General features: G+C 35.0%; 2 protein-coding genes across 2 annotated transcripts; both read right to left on the reverse strand.

Annotated features, from left to right (window-relative positions):
* Nucleotides 1–7,329: 7,329 nt before the first annotated feature.
* On the reverse strand, nucleotides 7,330–9,509 carry HELRODRAFT_165503 (hypothetical protein; the record flags this gene model as incomplete). The annotated part of the gene is made up of 3 exons (XM_009032069.1): nucleotides 7,330–7,439; nucleotides 9,082–9,174; nucleotides 9,401–9,509. The coding sequence occupies 3 exons, from the start codon at nucleotides 9,507–9,509 to the stop codon at nucleotides 7,330–7,332; spliced, it is 312 nt and encodes a 103-aa protein (XP_009030317.1).
* Nucleotides 9,510–15,111: 5,602 nt separating this feature from the next.
* On the reverse strand, nucleotides 15,112–18,561 carry HELRODRAFT_165504 (hypothetical protein; the record flags this gene model as incomplete). Its single annotated transcript, XM_009032070.1, has 3 exons — nucleotides 15,112–15,195; nucleotides 15,856–17,242; nucleotides 18,485–18,561. The coding sequence occupies 3 exons, from the start codon at nucleotides 18,559–18,561 to the stop codon at nucleotides 15,112–15,114; spliced, it is 1,548 nt and encodes a 515-aa protein (XP_009030318.1).
* Between the last annotated feature and the right edge of the window lie 540 nt (nucleotides 18,562–19,101).

Below are 19,101 nucleotides of genomic sequence, written 5' to 3' on the forward strand. Positions count from 1 at the left end.
ATTATCTATCATCGTTGTTTTCATCATTATCATCATCATCTTTATCATTATCATCATCATCGTTAATTCGTCCAGCACAGAGTTGCATCGTACACAGCCCTCTAATTAATCATCAACTCATTCATTGTAACGCATTCTCCTGTTGCTAACTTATCTCACGGCAGAACTACTACTACTACTACCACTACTACTACGACCACTACTACTACCACTACTACTACTGCTACTACTACTACTACTACTACTAATACTACTACTACTACTACTACTACCACTACTACCACTACTACTACTGCTACTACTACTACTACTACCACTACTACTAATACTACTACTACTATTATTACTACTACTACTGCTGCTGCTGCTACTACTACTGTTACTACTACTACTACTACTACTACTACTTGTAGTACTAATACCAATAGTACTGCAACTATTACTACTAACGCTACAACAAACAATGCTAAGACCTACCATCTCTTTTGATACTATGTTGAGACTTCTATTTTTAACAACGCTAAAATATATTTGTATTCACTCTGCGATTGCGTTGTCTTTGTTCTAATAATATTTATTATTAATTTCACATCTACAGTTACTAAACGCTGTATTTTCGCTGAGATTTTAGTGCATAAGGACCATTCGACTGGACCAGAGAAATTTTTTTGGGAAGGAGGACATAGTAGAAAAAAGTTTGCAAATTGTTTTGCGGCACAGCTTACCGTGACTCGGATGGGAATAAATACAACAAATGCAGTCTGAAACTTCATCGTTACGAAAAATTCATCAAGTTTTAACAGCAACTAATTGGAAAAAATCTTACAAAATTTTTAGCTTTCCAAATGTTTGGAATAATTTCTTTTTCTTGCATTTATTTACTTGCTCATATTTCATCATCCTCTGTGCTGAGTACAGCGTCATCAACATCTTCATCATCAACATTTTCATCATGGGCATTTTCATTATAATCATTAACGTTTTCTTTTCATTATCATCATCATACTCATCATCATCATTATCATCATCTTCATCATCATTAACATCTTCGTCTTCGTCGTCATCATCATTAAAACCATAGTAATATTAGAACATTACAGTAATTCATATTTTTGTTATTTTCAACAAGACACTTTATTATTCATTCATTTTTATAATACACTAAAAAGTTTTAAAAGTAATTCTGAATAACACTACCAACACTACTAATATTATTAATACTACAAATACTACCAACACTACTAACACTACTAATAAATTTCTCCACAACTTCCACATCGGCGGCTACAACAATTGATTTTTTTAAATTGCAATCATCCAGCTTTTTTATTTTTTGTTGTTAGGCAAGTAGACGAATGCGATCAATTGTTTCAGCGCAATAAGCGTCGGCCCATTCCACCCATCCATCACTTCTCCATTCTTTCATTTTGCTTTATTACTTTCGGCGTTCTCTCGTTCAGGCATTTTCGTTCGACCGAAGGATGATCATTCATTTCTTCTTTTCTTCTTTCCTTTCTTCTTTTCTTCATTCATTTCTTCTTTTCTTTTTTTCACGTGTTTATTCACGCATTTACATTCATCACTCATATTTTAGCTAATAAAAATTTTTTTTCATGTTTTTCAACCTTTGTCTCAAACTTGTATAATAATTATTATGAAAATTAAATATATTAAACGCATTAAAGTAATCTCGGGTCGTTCAATTAAATTTTTAACGTCATTCGTTGGAATTTTAGCTAAAAATTATTTTTTATCTTGGAAAAACTAGACATTAAGGTATTGAAATTAAAAGCTGGTGGTCCAAATTTTATTCATTCATTCGGGAAGTCGTTTACTCAAAATTATTTTTCTGCCCTACTCTCGACTATCGGCCTGTTTGTTTAACCAGGCCCCATTCATTCTATGTTAGTCAGGACTTGTTGTACTGGTTCTTTTTCAGTTCATTTGCTGTTTCGCCTCCTCCGCTGGTTGTTAGTGCTTATTTTGAGGAGAGTCGGTTCAACATTTATGTGGATGCAAAATCGTGCAGTCGAAAATAATTATAACATTTCATATAAGAAGAAATAAAACTATTAATAAAATTTATTTGGCTTTAACATGGGACAACGACATTGCAAGGTATATGACCACTGACCATTAACCACTGACCAAGTAACAGGAACCAAATCTGAACACTTTTTTTGATATAAAAAAAACAAATCAATTGAGGCAAAATATTTTAACTTTCAATTCAAACAGAATCAAATTCCGCGTAGATAGTTTTCAAAATATTAGGTTGGTGCACAACATAATAACGTCTCTTTCGTGTTGTCCACTTTGGAAAGGAATAACTTGTCTTCTAGGATATTCAATTGAAAACAAAAAAATCCATTGCAACTTGCGTTCATCCAACAAAGAAAATAATTTTTTTAATAGCAGTGGCTTCACAATTGGCGGTACAGAGGCGACCAACTGTGAGAAGGCTTCTGTTTTGAAGGACTGTTCCCAGAGAAAGTAGTTGAAGTGTTTGAAAAATGGTGAATTGTTTATAGAGGTCTGATGAGTACGGCAGGTAAAACCAAATCTCAAAACCCAGCGCGTTCTTATCTTTTTAACGTCCGTTGTACCGCGCAAGGTCTTGCGATATCGTGAAGGAGGATCGGAAGGGTCGGAAGGGGGGTTCGAAAGGATTGGAATTTTTCGGTTAAATAAACCGAGCGTAGTTGACATAATTTTTGAAAAAATTTTTAAATTTTTGACAATATGTTTTTCCACCAAAAATAGAAAAATTAATCCGGCGGCAAACCAACAATCAGTCACTCTTGGCTTCCTCTTGTACAATTCTATTTTAGAAAGTGTTTGGAGTTTTAATCTTAGTCCAGCCATTGAGTTGAGCGTTGTCTGCAGTCATATAAAATCTAATTTTTTTAGCACAGATTACAATCCATTCAAGAAACGAATTGTTTTAATTTTTCATAATAACTTCTTTGTTGACGTCTCTGTTATTCAATCAACTCGTGAAGCATCTACATATTTATTAAGTAATTCTTAATGACAGCAGACAACGTTGAACTCAGTGGCTGCACTAAGATGAAAACTCCAAACACTTTCTAAAATAAATTGTACAAGAGGAAGTTAAGAGTTACTGAATGTTGGTCTGCCGCATTAATTTGGACGGCCGTATTCGAGCCAGGTCATCCTCTCATAGCAACGAAGCCACATGTGATCTTCAGTAGGACAGCCCTTCTACCGTCTGAGCTGGCAGGCCAACAATATTTTTTATTCAATCCTCTATCCATTTATCCATTTAAATAATTGTTTGCTCAAACATTAATTTGTAAATCCATTCATCCATCTATCCATCCATCCATCTTTTATCCACTTCAATGCATATCTGCTTGCTTGAATGAACGAATGAAGGAAAGAATGGATGGATAGATAAAAACAAACATTCATCCGTTTCGACGAACGTACGCTGAAACACTCAATCATTTATTCAATAGCTCGTCTGTTTGTTTAGTTTGATCTTTCATCTGTTTGCTTAGTTATTTTCCATCCATTCCATCTTTCATTCATTCCCCATTTTAATGTGTCCTTCATTTTTGAACTGAAATATTATATTTATTCATTCATTTGGGGAATATATTATTTTTTTTAATGTAGTAATTGTCATTAAAAAATGTTTGTGCTTTTACATTGAAAAGTTAGAAGTTCAATTGATTCTCTCACTTTCTTTTTCTCACTTTTTCTTCATTCATCCATCATTTCAATTCTTATCACATTTGCTCTCATGTTTTTTTTTCTCATTTACGTTATCACACACTCATATAATCATTCATTCATTCATTCATTCATTCATTCATTCATTCATTCATTCATTCATTCATTCATTCATTCATTCATTCATTCATTCATTCATTCATTCATCCATTCATCCATTCATCCATTCATCCATTCATTCATTCATTCATTCATTCATTCATTCATTCATTCATTCATTCATTCATTCATTCATTCATTCATTCATTCATTCATTCATTCATTCATTCATTCATTCATTCATTCATTCATTCATTCATTCATTCATTCATTCATTCATTCATCCATTCATTCATTCATTCATTCATTCATTCATTCATTCATTCATTCATTCATTCATTCATTCATTCATTCATTCATTCATTCATTCATTCATTCACTCATTCATTCATTCATTCATTCACTCATTCATTCATTCATTCACTCATTCATTCATTCACTCATTCATTCATTCACTCATTCATTCATTTATTCACTTTTGATTCTTGAATGATGAAGAGTCCCAAAGAGATTAGGAGAGGCATTCAGTTAACGGAACGGAAAAAAAGAACAAAAATAAACAACAACTGGAATCGTAAGAAAAATAATTATAACAATAATAATAATAATAATAATAACAACAATAATAACAACAAAATAATAATAATATTAACATAATAATAATAACAACAACAACAAATTTGATAATACAAATAGCAGAAATAAAAACACGAAGCAGGACAATAACATCCATGACAACAAACACATTAATATTAAAATGCAACAAATCGAAAATATCATCATCATCACCACCAGCATCATCATCGTCATCGTCGTCGTCGTCGTCATCATTATTATTATTTTTGTTGATGTTAATATTTAATCTTTGGAACCGTTCAAAACATTTTAACGAGAAAAATCTTTTATATTTTTTTGCGTACGAGTAACTTAAATGACGAGAGGATCTTCTGGAATTCGAACCAGGTCCATGCAACTAACCATTGGTCAGCCACTTGAGTCATTGAGCTAAGTTTGAGATCGTGATCTGAAAATTTATTGATGACAATATCCACGAAATAAGTATAAAGAATGGGTTAAATGATGGAAGATTAATTACATAATAATATTCAAATAATTTTATATTTATTATTTTTAATTAATTCATTCATTTATTAATATTAATAGAAGAGTTAATTAAAACCATACAATAAATATAATAAAGTTAAATAAAACGAGGAAAATATTTCAATTAAACAAGAGCCTTAGCGATGATGACGCCAGGATGAGCGCGGTGAGGGCTGGTCGTGCGATGGGGCAAGAACCGTGCGACGTCAACTGTAACCCACAGACTGCAGCAAAAATTTGCATGCTCCCTGACATTCAGCAACACACACACAGTCCTGCTCTGTAAATGTTAACACCTCAATATCATTTTTGATTACATTTTTTGTTATTTATTTCTCAATGCAATTTTCTGTTCTGCCATTTTTTTTAATGAATGTTTTTCGTTTCCTTCTTTCCTATCTTGTGCTTTTCAAAGTCGGTTTTAGTCTTCTGTCTATTCCATAACTTTAATAACTTTCATTTTGCTTGTGTGTGTTATCTGTGTCAGCTTGTGTGTGTGTGTGTGTGAGTAAGTGTGCGTGTGTATGTGTGTGTGTGTGCGTGTGTGTGTGTGTGTATGTATGTGTGTGTGTGTGTGTGTGTGTGTAGATATCCTATCAGTTCGAACTGGTATTGAGTTGAATCCTTCAATTTGGACGTAATGAGTAGGTCTTGTTTGCAATGGAAGAAATAATTCGTTCAGGAGTATTTGATGAAGAGTAAGTAAGTAGATGTAGATGGAAGACTGAATGAATGGATGGATGGATGGATGGATGGATGGATGGATGGATGGATGGATGGATGGATGGATGGATGGATGGATGGATGGATGGATGGATGGATGGATGGATGGATGGATGGATGGATGGATGGATGGATGGATGGATGGATGGATGGATGGATGGATGGATGGATGGATGGATGGATGGATGGATGGATGGATGGATGGATGGATGGATGGATGGATGGATGGATGGATGGATGGATGGATGGATGGATGGATGGATGGATGGATGGATGGATGGATGGATGGATAAATACATGTTTTTGGTTGCCATTACAATATTTTGTGTTGGCTGTTTGAATAATTTTAATAGAGTTTTAAAGCGAAAGTTTAAACTTAGTAATTTCAAAAGTTTGTCGATGTGTCAAATATTTCCTTCACCAAATCCAAATAAGATAATTTCACATTCAATAGTATTGTTATTTGTTTCTTTTCACTGTTTAAATACTTACTGCTGTGTCTCTTTTGTATTTCTATGCATGCACCTAACAGGTTCACCTCAAGTTTGCTCGTTTTGATGATTTTTCTGCACGGATGTTTCCAAATGTTTTGGACCATCCTTAAAATATTCATCTGATTAACTGATTAAAAACAATGGTAGAATTCAATTTTTCCTTTGAGGACTTGAATATTTAATGGGTTGTTTGAACGATGTGGTTCGAATTGAAGTGCCAAATGGACTAGTTAAATGTTGAGTCATTTAATGGAAACTTGATAATTCTCTATATTTTGATTTAGTTTTTTATTTTATATTAGAAACATAATAATCATGATGAATTTTTCATCACAATTTGTTTTCAAGCTTATAAAAAAAAATTTTAAGAAAAAAATTCTGAAAGCATTTTTCAATTTTATTTTCTTTTTACATCCTGTTTGAGCCGAAGTTCCTCCTTCGGTTGAGTGAGCACATTCTGAAGTTGCCAATAAAATGGTTGCATGTGTTCATTTTATATTTCATTCACTCTCTTCTTCAACATTATATCACATTCTCTAGCTATTAATTAATTAGTTAATTAATTCATTAATTTATTAACTCATTTATTCACACACTCATTCATTCACTCGTTCATTCATTCATTCATGCATTCACTCGTTCGTTCATTCATTCATGCATTCACTTATTCATTTTTGTCTTGGTACGTACATTCATTTATTTGTTTTTTTAAACATTCTTTAAAATTCTCATTAATTCGTTCATTTAATTTAATCCATCTATCCGGGCCACCGTACAGTATATACTTACCGTTCCTTTAATTTGTACGTTCACGTGTGTAGAACAGTTTGCCTGCCTGCCTGCCTGCCTGCCTGCCTGCCTGCCTGCCTGCCTGCCTGCCTGCCTGCCTGCCTGCCTGCCTGCCTGCCTGCCTGCCTGCCTGCCTGCCTGCCTGCCTGCCTGCCTGCCTGCTTGCCTGCCTGCCTGCCTGCCTCCATCTTCTCCATGTCTACATATTCGTTTAATTAAATACTTGGAAATGATTTCATGTCTGCCAACATGTTGCTGAGTGCTCCTGCATCAATTGATTGAAACATTTATAGATTATCTTCATTTCGTTTTCACATAAATTAAACAATTTTCAAAATAACAAGTTTATATTTTTTTTATTTAATAGATATTGTATTTGCAGTGGCGGATCTAGACGACTTTGCCAAAATTTTAAAAATGTTCAAATTTCTACGTGGAAGACCAAAGTTTCCACGGGGGTGGGCCAGGCCAAGGTGTGGTAGTGTGGCTGCTGACCTTTTTTGCCTATTACGTCTAATTTAGGCTGATTTTCTAAAAACAACATTCCATTTTCTGACTTTTATTAAAAGACTGCTCACAGCGGTGGGCACTGACCTAAATCCGCACACACACACACACACACACACACACACACACACACACACACACACACACATACACACATACATACATACATACATACATACATACATACATACAGCCAAACAAAGACACAAACATAGGGCAATATGAAACGATATGCTGCCATTCTTAGCAGCGCAATCTAAATACACATTGCACATCCATCTATTTTTTTTTGTAAGAGACCTATTAATGCCACGTGGGTTTCCTTGTTTAAATGTTTGTTGTGGCTGTTGGCGATGTGTTGTTCAGTTTTTGTGTCAAAAGTGTTTAAACTTGCTTACGTTTTTAGTTTGGTTTCGTTTTGTAGTGTTAATTTTAATGGAATTTTTTTCTCGTTATTGCTGATATTTTATTTCGTCATGTTTGAGTTGTAATTCTGGTTAAATAAGTTTTAGTTATTTTTTTTATTGTTCTCATTAAAAATCTTATTTTATTTCAAATGTTTCTTGTTTTTGTTCATTTCACGGTTAATCTAGTTATTAATATTTATTGCGTTCATTTATTTTCAACTGCTATCTTCAATCTCTAAACGCTCACAACTGAACAAAACCGAACCAATGTCAAATTTTGTTTCAATGCGTTTCTAATTCAATTTTTTCGTTAGGCCGATTTCTACTCATATAATTATTTATGATAATAATATAAATAATTATGATAATAAAAATATTTATGGAAGCGTCGCATGCATAGCTTCGCTGGCGTCAGCGAGACCTCCAAAGACCTGTTCGAATGATAATTGCTGCTTTAAACGTTTATTAAAGTCTGTAGCTCTATAGGTTCGTCGTATTAAATGTTGGTGGAAAACCTTGCTCATTTTAAGTAGTGATTTCATTGGTCGCTGGTGAAGTTTGGAATGTTTATATGCTAGCCTTGGTTGCGCGATTTGTTCGGCGGCGGCCTAAAGATTGACCTTCATGAGGCATCATATTTTGTCCCGTCTAGCGTCCATACCACAGCATGGGTTTCTTGTTGTCATTTTTGCCGTCCAGCATTATAAAAATAATAAAATTTCTTAGAACTGTTTATAAACATTTTAATTCTTCATTTAAATTGATCAACAATTCTTTCCAATCAAGTCCCGCCATACACTCAGAACTATTAAAAATTAAACTCTCAAGACATTTGTTTTGAATTAAACCACTGAAAAACTTCAAAAAACTAAAACTAAAATTTAACCTGAAAACAATAAAACTGGAAATGAGATTGAATAAAATTCCTAAACGTCAAAAAACCGGTTTTTAATTAAAAAATATTTTTCTATAAAAACATTTTAAATAATTTTTAAAATAATTTAAAAAAACTGAAATGTAACTTGAAAATTTAAAAAAATATTAAAAGTATTAAATAAAATATTTAAAAGAACATTAAAAAATAGATAAAATTGATCTAAAAAAATTGTGTAGCCTGCCATTTTGTTTGGGAGACTATATAGTAATGTGATTTTCGCTTTTACAACCGGCTCGTAGACAAGACACATCTCGTAGACAAACCGAGACACGTCTCAAGGACCAGAATCGCACAACACGTCTACTGGTGTGTACTAACCAACCTGTTAATTTGGGTTTATGTTGCAGTTTCAAGTGTAGTTTCATGAGACTATCTCGAAAAATAACGTTGTCTGTGTTTTTGTAGCTATTGCTGGCTATGAACGATTTTTTGTAAGGATTTTTATTTGTTAGTGCTTTAATAACGATGAAAATCGTTACAAATGGTTCTTACTTGTTCAGCGTTGTTGTGCGCAATGGGAGAAATTCTTCGTGGAGTTTGAATTCTCCGCATGTTCTTTTCACATTGATCCGCTGTTTTACGTTGTAGCACCAGCACTGATGTTCGTGTTGCCTGGCTAGCATTATGGTGTTGCGAAAAACTTTCGCTTACGTAGTTGCACCTCTTAATAGAGAAGCTGCTGTTGTCGGTGTTGTTCAATGAATTTAGTAGCAACTTGATGCGAATTATGAACTTTCTTGGAATTGACATTTTCATGATCAACGTAATAAGGTTTTGTAAATGTTTGTAAGTTTTGTTTGTGAACATCATCTCGTAGTTGTCGTGTTTGTGGGCTTATTTAGAGCAAAAGTTTGTGGTTGCTTAATTAATTTTGTACGTTCGTGTACTCTTGGCTGTTGCTTCTAAATTTGTTTTATTTATTGAATTTTTGTTGCTCTGGCTGTTTTTCTTAAAGTTGTTTTAGTTGAGTTGTGTTGAAGTTGTTGTCTTGTTTTATATTATACGTTTTACAGTTGTTTATGAAATTGTTGTTGGAGTTATTATTTGTTGAAGTGGTCCTTTTTATGGTTGTTGTTGTTGCTGCGTAGGTTGTTGTGTTGTTGTTGGTTATTGTTTGTTACGGACATAAATTCTTCTTTGTGCTAATTAAAGAGTAATAACTTCTCTTCTTTGCACTTGCTGTTTTTAACGTTTTTGATTCATCTTTTTGGTACTTCTATATTTTCAAACAACTTCAATACTTTAAAAAAAATCGTTCTTCACATAATAACGCTAGTTAAATTATTTCTAATTTTTAACAAAATTTTAGGCTATAAAAATTCTCTGTTATTTTCAATTAATCCATTCTCGACTATTTCTGTCCAACTCTCAGTTTCTTCCCCCTGGACTTTTTTTTATCTCATTTTTGCCATTTGTACACCTTCTTATTTTCCAACTCACATCCATCCACACCTCACTTCTCCAGTTATCTTGATTCATTTTTTTTATTTTTATATCTTGCTCTCCAGAAATTTGTTTTTCTTCCACTGCCCCATTCTTCCTGCCTAATCTTGATGTATGGAGGAGGTATGTGTGTGCGTCTGTCTGAATGAGTGAAAAATAAAAGAATTAATTAATTAATGTAAGTTTATGCATGTGCGTGCATACGTGTGCACTGTGCAGGTGTATGTGTGCATGTATGTGTGTGTATATGCATGTATGTGTGTATCTGTGCGTGTGTGCGCGTGTGTTTTTGTTGTTGCTTGCATGGGAGTTGTTGAGTGTTTCAGATCTGTTATTGACATCAAGATCAATTTTTCATTTTGAGTTTCGCTTTCCTGTCCTTGTTACTTGTGCGTGCGTGCGTGTGTGTGTGTGTGCGTGCCCTCGTCACTTGTGCAGCTCTGTTGTGGTTATGAAAATGTTCTTCTGCTCTAATTTTCTTATTTGTTCAGCTTGGAAGTTACATTTTTTTAAATACCTGTCCAGTTTTTCAGCCTTAATTTTTGTAAATGCTTTTTCGTGTTTACTTCATTGATTTCAAAACATTTCATTCAATTCTTCAAGAAAAAAATTTGTAGCATCATGAACTTTTCATTGCTGTGTTGATGATTTCAATGCTATCACGTCCCATGCGTGGAGGTGGTTTGGATTCTTAATGCAAAATGACATCATCTGTTGCCGTTTAGATCGCTTGTTTTAAAGGTTTTCAATAAATTTTAATATAGTTTATGTGTCGTTTAATTGCAACTGTTTGTTTTTATTGACTGTTTTAACTATTGGTTTGATGTTCATTTGTTGCAACTCAACAGCAACCGCAACCGCAACTGCAACCGCAACAGCAACCGCAACCGCAACATCCAGTATCTACATTCACCATTATTCCCCTTCAAGCTATGTTGACATTTGCTGGCATTCGGGCGCTTTAACTTGCAGAAATTTGTTGTTCGTTTGTATTTCACGAGCTGTTATTGTGAAACATTTCATAATATTTGCCTATTTAATTATACGAATTTTTTTATTTTTAGCCTTTTCGGGTTTCCTCGTTCATCCTAATGTTAACTGATTTTGAACTTGGCAAAAAATAAGAGTGAACAAGTTTTTAGCAAACATTTTATTGTTCCAATTCCAAAAAATTCAAATCAATAATTTAAGTTTTGAATAACTTTTTGTGATTGAAAGAAAAACAACGGAAGAAAAAAAATGAATGAATGCAAACAAAAATAACTTTTGATGGTTGATGGGTTGGTTGACAGAACGGAGGAACAAAACTGGCTTGCTTGTACGAAGATCACTTATGTTGAATGCATAGGAACTAAATTATAACTCGGCAACTAAATGATGATGGTGACGATGATAAGTACAATAATGATAACGATGATGATGAAGATGACGACAAATATACCGAAAATAAAAAAAAGGTTAAATATTAAACTGATTGTGATGATGATGATGATGATGATGATACAATTGATTATAACGCTGACGAAAAGATGATGGGGTTGGTGGTGGTGTGTTCCGACGACAATAATGACAACCGGTGGTAAAAATGATGATGATGATATTGAAGGTTATGATGATAGTGACAAGAGGATGATGATGATGACGACGACTATGATGATGCTAATGATACAAATTTTGTTGTTGTTGATGATGATAATGATGATGGTGATGATGATGTAAAAATGTTAGAACATTCTAATCATCTAATCGTTCATTAATTTGCTATAACTAAGATAAGTGAATGAATGAATGAATTAATAAACGAATGAACGAACGAATGAATGAATGAATGAATATAATAAATGAATGAATGAGTGACAGTTCTCAATACGATGTACATATTACCAGTAAGTGCATTCTAAAATAAATAATATTCTGATTTTATTAATTTATCCTTATTCATATGATATATGTAATTCATCGTTACTAAAATCAAAATTTCAATAAATTCAATCTTAAAATAATAAGTAATTAGATTTACACACACACCACACACACACACCACATATATACCCATTTATGTCATTGTAACAAAACCTTAGGGATGTATAAAGAGAGAGAAGGAGGCGTCAAGAGTGAGAGGAGAAAGAGCAAAAGAGAGAGAGAGAGAGAGAGAGAGAGAGAGAGAGAGAAAAGAAAGTGTCATACAAACTTATCAATCCTACTACAATCAAATGCCCATGAAATGTTACACATGCATGTACGTAATGTGTTGTGTGTGCGTGAACTGAAACAAAGAAATGTACGTGTAGAGTAGACTCTGTCAATCGCCCGAACGGCTGTTCATTAAATTTTAGTTAAAATTTCTTTCCAATAAAATAATTTCGTTTAATTTGATGCCACCTAAACAATAAAACTAAACATCTATTCAATGAAAATACATGAGTATCAATTCTATACATACATTTATAGAGCTACTAATAAAATATTTGAAAAAATATTCCTGTACAAACAGTTCAAAGATGCAAGAAATGTGTGTATTTACAAGGTGTGTGTGTGTGTACATCGTTGTTCGTACATGTGCGTACGTATTTGTATGACATTTCGTCCTAATGTTTGTTTGTTCTGCTACGTAGCTTCATGTGCTTTGTGTGGGGGTTTGTTTGTACAGGTGTGTATATGTGAGTAAGTACCATAGTACATTTTCGCGTACTATAGAGTTGGTACTTGTATGCACGTGTTTTGTCTTTCTTTTGCATACCGTTGTTTGTGTATGTGTGGAACAACCATACAACCACAACCACATACAATCATACAACAACATACAATCATATAATTATATAAATGCAAAAATGAATTAATATGTACAATGGAAATACACTGGTATGTGTTTATGTGGATGAGTTTGTGCCGGCAAATGACGCTTAAATGCATGTTGTCAGCTACTTCTGAGAGTTTTATTGTTTGTAACTGTTGATGTGCTGATGTTTGTGTTCATCTGTGTGTATCTGTGTGTATGTGTGTTTGTCTGTGCCATCATATGTGTGGAGTCATGTTTGTTTGTTTGTCATCAATTGCAGTGTCGTTGTAGGTGTTCTGATGTGTGCGAAGATGATAATTTGCCTCATCATCTATCTAATCTATCTGACTAGAATGCAAACGTTAATTAAAATGAGAAAATGTTACACAAGAAAAATGTTGAACCACTTGAATGGAACACGGCAGATGGTCGGACACCTCAGCCCTCAACACGCACAAGGTTCTTTGCATCGTCGTAACTCTCCGTTGCGGGCACGTGTTCCAAGAACCCACACTGCAGCAGATTTTATTGTCCCGTTATTTGGAGTGAGAAGTTTGCACTTGACCTGCTTCACATTACCTCACATTGGGATTACAAAAATTAGCAGCTGTCACCAATGGAGTTGGTTGTCTCGGTGAAATTCCTTTGATATCATTTCTTCGAGCGGATTCTCTTCAACCTAACTGCTTCTGCATTCATTTTATTTTCGTTGCTCAAATGTGTTCATTTTAATAAGCACAATTGACGAAACACGTTGGCTTTGCTGTTGCCTGCATTGTACTGAAAGCAGTTAAAGTTATTGTATTTGATGCAGTCCATTTATTTTTGTTTGGTCTCATTATTATTATTATCATCATCATCATCATCATCATTATTATTATTATTATTATTATTATTATTATTATTATTATTATTATTATTATTATTATTATTATTATTATTATTATTATTATTATTATTATTATTATTATTATTATGTAGACTAGATGATCTACTCTTTTACTTTACTCTTTTAACATTGAAACCAAACAAAACCAACTTGAAAAAATATTTCAAACGGACAGTTCTATGATCGAAACGTCAAGAAATAATTTTGTAAAGTTTTGTGAAGTGGTTGATATTTGTACATTTAACAACAAAAATTTATTGGTATATATATATATATATATATATATATATGTGTGTGTGTGTGTGTGTGTGTGTGTGTGTGTGTGTGTGTGTGTGGATGTGAGTGTTTGTGTGTGTGTGTGTAAATGTGGTGTGTAATAGAAAGAAATAAATGGTATTAATCAGATTAAACTCGACAACTGTTGTTTGCAAAAAACTCATTAAAATGTTCATTACGCCTGACTAATCACTCAAAGGAATCGAACAATACAACATATTTGTATACCTTAAGACATCAGTAACAGCAGAAAGAAACAGTTTCATAAGTAATAAAATGAAACTTTTAACGAAGGGACACCAGCTCAAACATCTGTGGCGAGAAGTATTATTTTTTTAAGTAACTAGTGCAACATGTTGAATTAGTTGCTGAAGAATGAACACAGCAAAAAATAAAAGAAAACACAGATTGAGAGAGTGTGAGAGAGTGAAAGAGAGAGAAAAAGAAAGAGAAAGAGAGAGAGAGAGAGAGAGAGAGAGAGAGAAAACTTGGGAAATGAAAAACTAAATAGATAATTTATTTATATGTATGTTATATTAGGTGTATGCATGTGTAAAATATACATACATAATAATATTATACATATATATAATAATAACAATAATAATAACATTAATAATAATAATAAGCGTATTTTATTTTGAAAAAATAAACAAAATTTAAGTGAAAGAAAATAGAAGAAAATAAGATGAAAATATAATTGGAGAGGAGAAAATGGAATGAAGGTGCAGTGAAGAAACATGAAAGATGCAGAAGGAAGGAAGGAAGGAAGGAAGGAAGGAAGGAAGAACTTACGGAGAGTAACATTTAAAAATATGAGGGAATCATTGCTAAATAAAGTGCGCGAAATTCTGAGAACAAATTAAAATAAATCGATGAAGAACAAATTAAAAAAATAAAAAAGATAGATAGAGAGAGTGAGAGAGAGAGAGAGAGAGAGAGAAAGAAAAGGGAGTGAGAGGAGATCACCGTTGTACGACATATCTCGTTGAATACTGGGCCACTGATGAGTTGCTGTAGACATCTGTGGGGTACATCACATGACCAACCTGGAATGGAGAGTGTTTGTTGTTGTTGTTGTTTGCTGTTGTTATTTGTTATTTTGTTGCTGTTGTTGTTGTTTTTTGTTGGTGGTGGTGTTGTTGTTTGTTGTTGTTGCTGGTGGTGGTGGTTTTGGGAGTGTTGTTGCTATTTGTTGTTGGAGTTGTTGTTAATGTCGATGTTGTTGTTTTTGTTGGTTGTTTTGTTGGCTGTTGTTGTTATCGTTGCATCTTGTTGCCAGTGTTTCTAATACTGGAACTTTTTTGTGTCGAGTAATTTTGCTTATGTTGATGTTATCAGTTGGTGGATGTTTGTTGATTTCGTCCATATTATTGTATATTTTATAAAACTTTATTGGGCGGTGCTGGCTCATGAACTCACAATTGACTCTTAACTTGACTGTTTAACAGTATTTCATGTTGTATAAAAACATACAACTGAACAATTTTTCATGTGAATATATGAACGCACACAACCACCCACAACACACAAACACACACACAGTCACACGCAACCACACAACCACACGCAACCACACATCCACCACACTTACCTACGTACAATTGCATGAACATCTAAAATTGCAATGCACCTACAAAAACACACGCACACAAACACACACACACACACGAACACACACACACACAGACACAATTTACTGTACAAACCTTGTCGTAAGTTGGATCTGAATTTCGCAAGCTGTCCTTCATGTTTTGCTGGCCAGCGTTGATGAGTGGACCCATGAGGTTTCTGCTGCCCCCACCACTGCTGCCACTGCTGTTGGCAGGTACATTCATGCCAGGCTCGTCAACATAGCGGCCTTTCTGTCTTCTTGATTTCAAGACCGCATTCCTGACAAAGAGCAGGCACAGAACGAGAGCAACTGTCAGCAAGTGTGTGGCTATTACGGCTACCACCATTTCGGCTAGTGTGAAAATTCCCTCTCGTGTGTGCGGTAATGATGAAGAAGACGACGAGGAAGATAGCATGAGGTCAAGGTTGTGGTCGTCGTGGCTGCTGGCGGGAGGAGAGTTGATGAGGAAGGAATGGTTTTCGTCGATGTTGTTGTTGTGAGTGGCTGGTTTCTCGCTGCTATCTTTCTTGTGATTGTTATTTTTATTATTAACGATGACGTTATTATTGTTGTTGTTGCTGCTGCTGCTGATAATATGTTTTTTCTCCTCTCTGTCTCTGTTTTTATGGTGGCGTCTGAAGCCAGTGTGCGCGCGATGTGTGGTTGTGGCGTAGCGATGTGGCTGGTGTGAGTTGAACTTACGGTGGTTGCTGTCATCTTCGTCATCGTCGTCGTCATAATCGTCGTCCTCATCATCGTAATCGCGCCTTTTGTAGTCATCGTCATCATTTATGTCGTTAGCTTTTTTATTATCGGAGGGATGTCGGGAGTGAACGTGGTGATGATGGTGATGGCGATGATGCTGGTGATGTCTGTCTTTCAGTGGCCACGACACGTTCACCATGAGAGTGACGTTGCCAGCTGCGTTGCTGGCCACACAAACGTACATTCCGTTCGTTAGGGTCGCCACGCGATGGTTCCATGATGAGGAAGATGACGACGAAGATGATGACAACGACGATGGCAGCGACGATGATGATGCCGACGCCGACGACAAATTACCAGCTGCTCCCTTCATCATGAGATTCAACACGGCCAGGTTGGAATTGCCCTCCAGCAGGGAGTACTTCATAGACTCCACACCCCCCACCGACGACAAATAATTTCTCTCGATAGATGGCAACTCGTACCGAAAGGCCTGCCCAGAGGGGAGAACCCAGAAGAGGGAGGGGGCAGGCACGCCGCTGGCAGAACACATCAGTTTCGCAGTCTCGCTATCAAATATGGCGTCGATGTTCTTGAACGACGGAGGCTGGCAAGCAAAATCCTCCCGCGATAATTTCTCAAACGTTTGACCGGAAATGGTGGATGGATATTTACAAGATGGCGGATCTGCTCCTTTGAAGAGGTTGGGCTTGCTGTCGTAAAAGTCCTTCAGCCAGGTGGTTTGGCAGTTGCACTCCAGCGGGTTCTTGCCCAGTCTGCAATGGTGCAGGTTCATCGAGGTTCATTAATTAATTAATTTATATATTAATTAGGTAATTGTTATTTATTTTTTGTTTATTTTTAGCATCAGATATAATCAAATTCAGTAATAACATATTGTTTTCCTTCATTATCGTTTTTTAGTTATTCAACCATTCGTTCGATTTTAAACAGAAGCAAGCATCACACAGACAAGGGCCTCAATAGATAGGTACGCTAGGCAAGTGTTAATATCAATCAAAACCGCCCCACCGATGTGCAACGAAGATGATGACCGGAGAAGAATATTGTTGTTGTTGAGTGTTCCGTCCAATATAACTACAGGCTCTCACATCAGTTAACAATCACCTAACTGATATTATCTATAGCACCGCCATAAACAACATCATCGTCAACAATAACAACAACAACAACAACGACAACAACATCGTTCTGTTGACGGATGGAAATTCGTGTTGTGAGCTGCGTGCGTCTGGATTATAGTTGGTTGGAGTAATAATGCTTAGCATTAATTGTGGCGAGTAAAGACTTTATTTTGATGGCTTTGCTGTTGTGTCTATCTCTGTCTATGTCTGTCTGTCTTAGTCTGTCTCTGTCTGTCTGTCTGAGTCTATGTCTGTCTATTTGTGTTTGTTTGTGTACTGTTGCTTTTGATGTCGCGTGTTGGGCCCCTGTTGTTAGCAAGTTGTTGTTGCGTTTGTTGTTGTTGGATTGTATTTAGGAGGTGGTACTTTCAAGTTTTTTTGTTCGTCCCAATTTAATTTGTTGTTTGAAAAACTTTTCGAAATTAACGAGGAGGTCTTTGCGGTACTGAGTCGTGAGAAACTTTTGTTGTTCGTTGTTGGACGCGATGTTCGGACGTTGCAAGGGGTGAGGGGTGAGGGATAGGAGACGATGATTGAGTGTTTGTTGTTGGTGGGTTGGATGGCGAAGCAGGATACATCCACACAAGTGTGTGTTGTGTTCGCAAACATTGTGACGAAGGCCTGACTGAAAACAAAACATCGGATCCAACCACATCTCCCGAATTTTCAACAACTACACCCGAACCGAACTCAACAACATGAACATCGTCGACGATGTTGAACAACAACATCAACATGGAGCAAAACATCAGTGACGTCAGCACAAGAACATCAACAACAACGTGAGCACCACAACGTCATAGGAACAAAATGACAACAACATTTAAAAACAACAACAGTTACAAAATCAACAACAACACCGCCAACACTAACATCATCATCAACGACAACAAACAAGCAAACAACAACAACAACAGCAACAACACTTTCAACAACAGCAACAACAACATTTTTAATAGCAACAACAACAAACAACACCTTCAACAACAACATCAACAACAACACAAACAGCAACAACAACAACACCTCAACACTACTAACAACAACATTTTCAACAACAACAACACCAACAACAACAACAACAACAACAAAAACAGCTCTTAGCAGCACTCCTTTTATGTGAGCAGTGGTTACATTAAGACACATAATGAGAATTTACGATCCAGGACACGCCAGCACAGAAACAAGGCTAGGAAAGTCACAGAATTGAAAAATAATAAAAATAACCTGATCATCATCAACATAATAATAATAATAATAATAATAATAATAATAATAAAAACAAAAAATAATAACAAATAATAACATGATCATGAAAACATCTTCAACAATAACAACAATAATGAAACAACTATTTACGGAAAAAATAATGCAAAACACATTGACAACAACCAACATGTACATCAACAACAACAACACAAACAACAACATAAACAACAACATGTACATTCACAACAACACAAACAACAACAGGTACATCAACAACACAT

Source organism: Helobdella robusta (assembly GCF_000326865.2).
Source record: "Helobdella robusta unplaced genomic scaffold HELROscaffold_8, whole genome shotgun sequence".
Lineage (NCBI taxonomy): Eukaryota > Metazoa > Annelida > Clitellata > Rhynchobdellida > Glossiphoniidae > Helobdella > Helobdella robusta.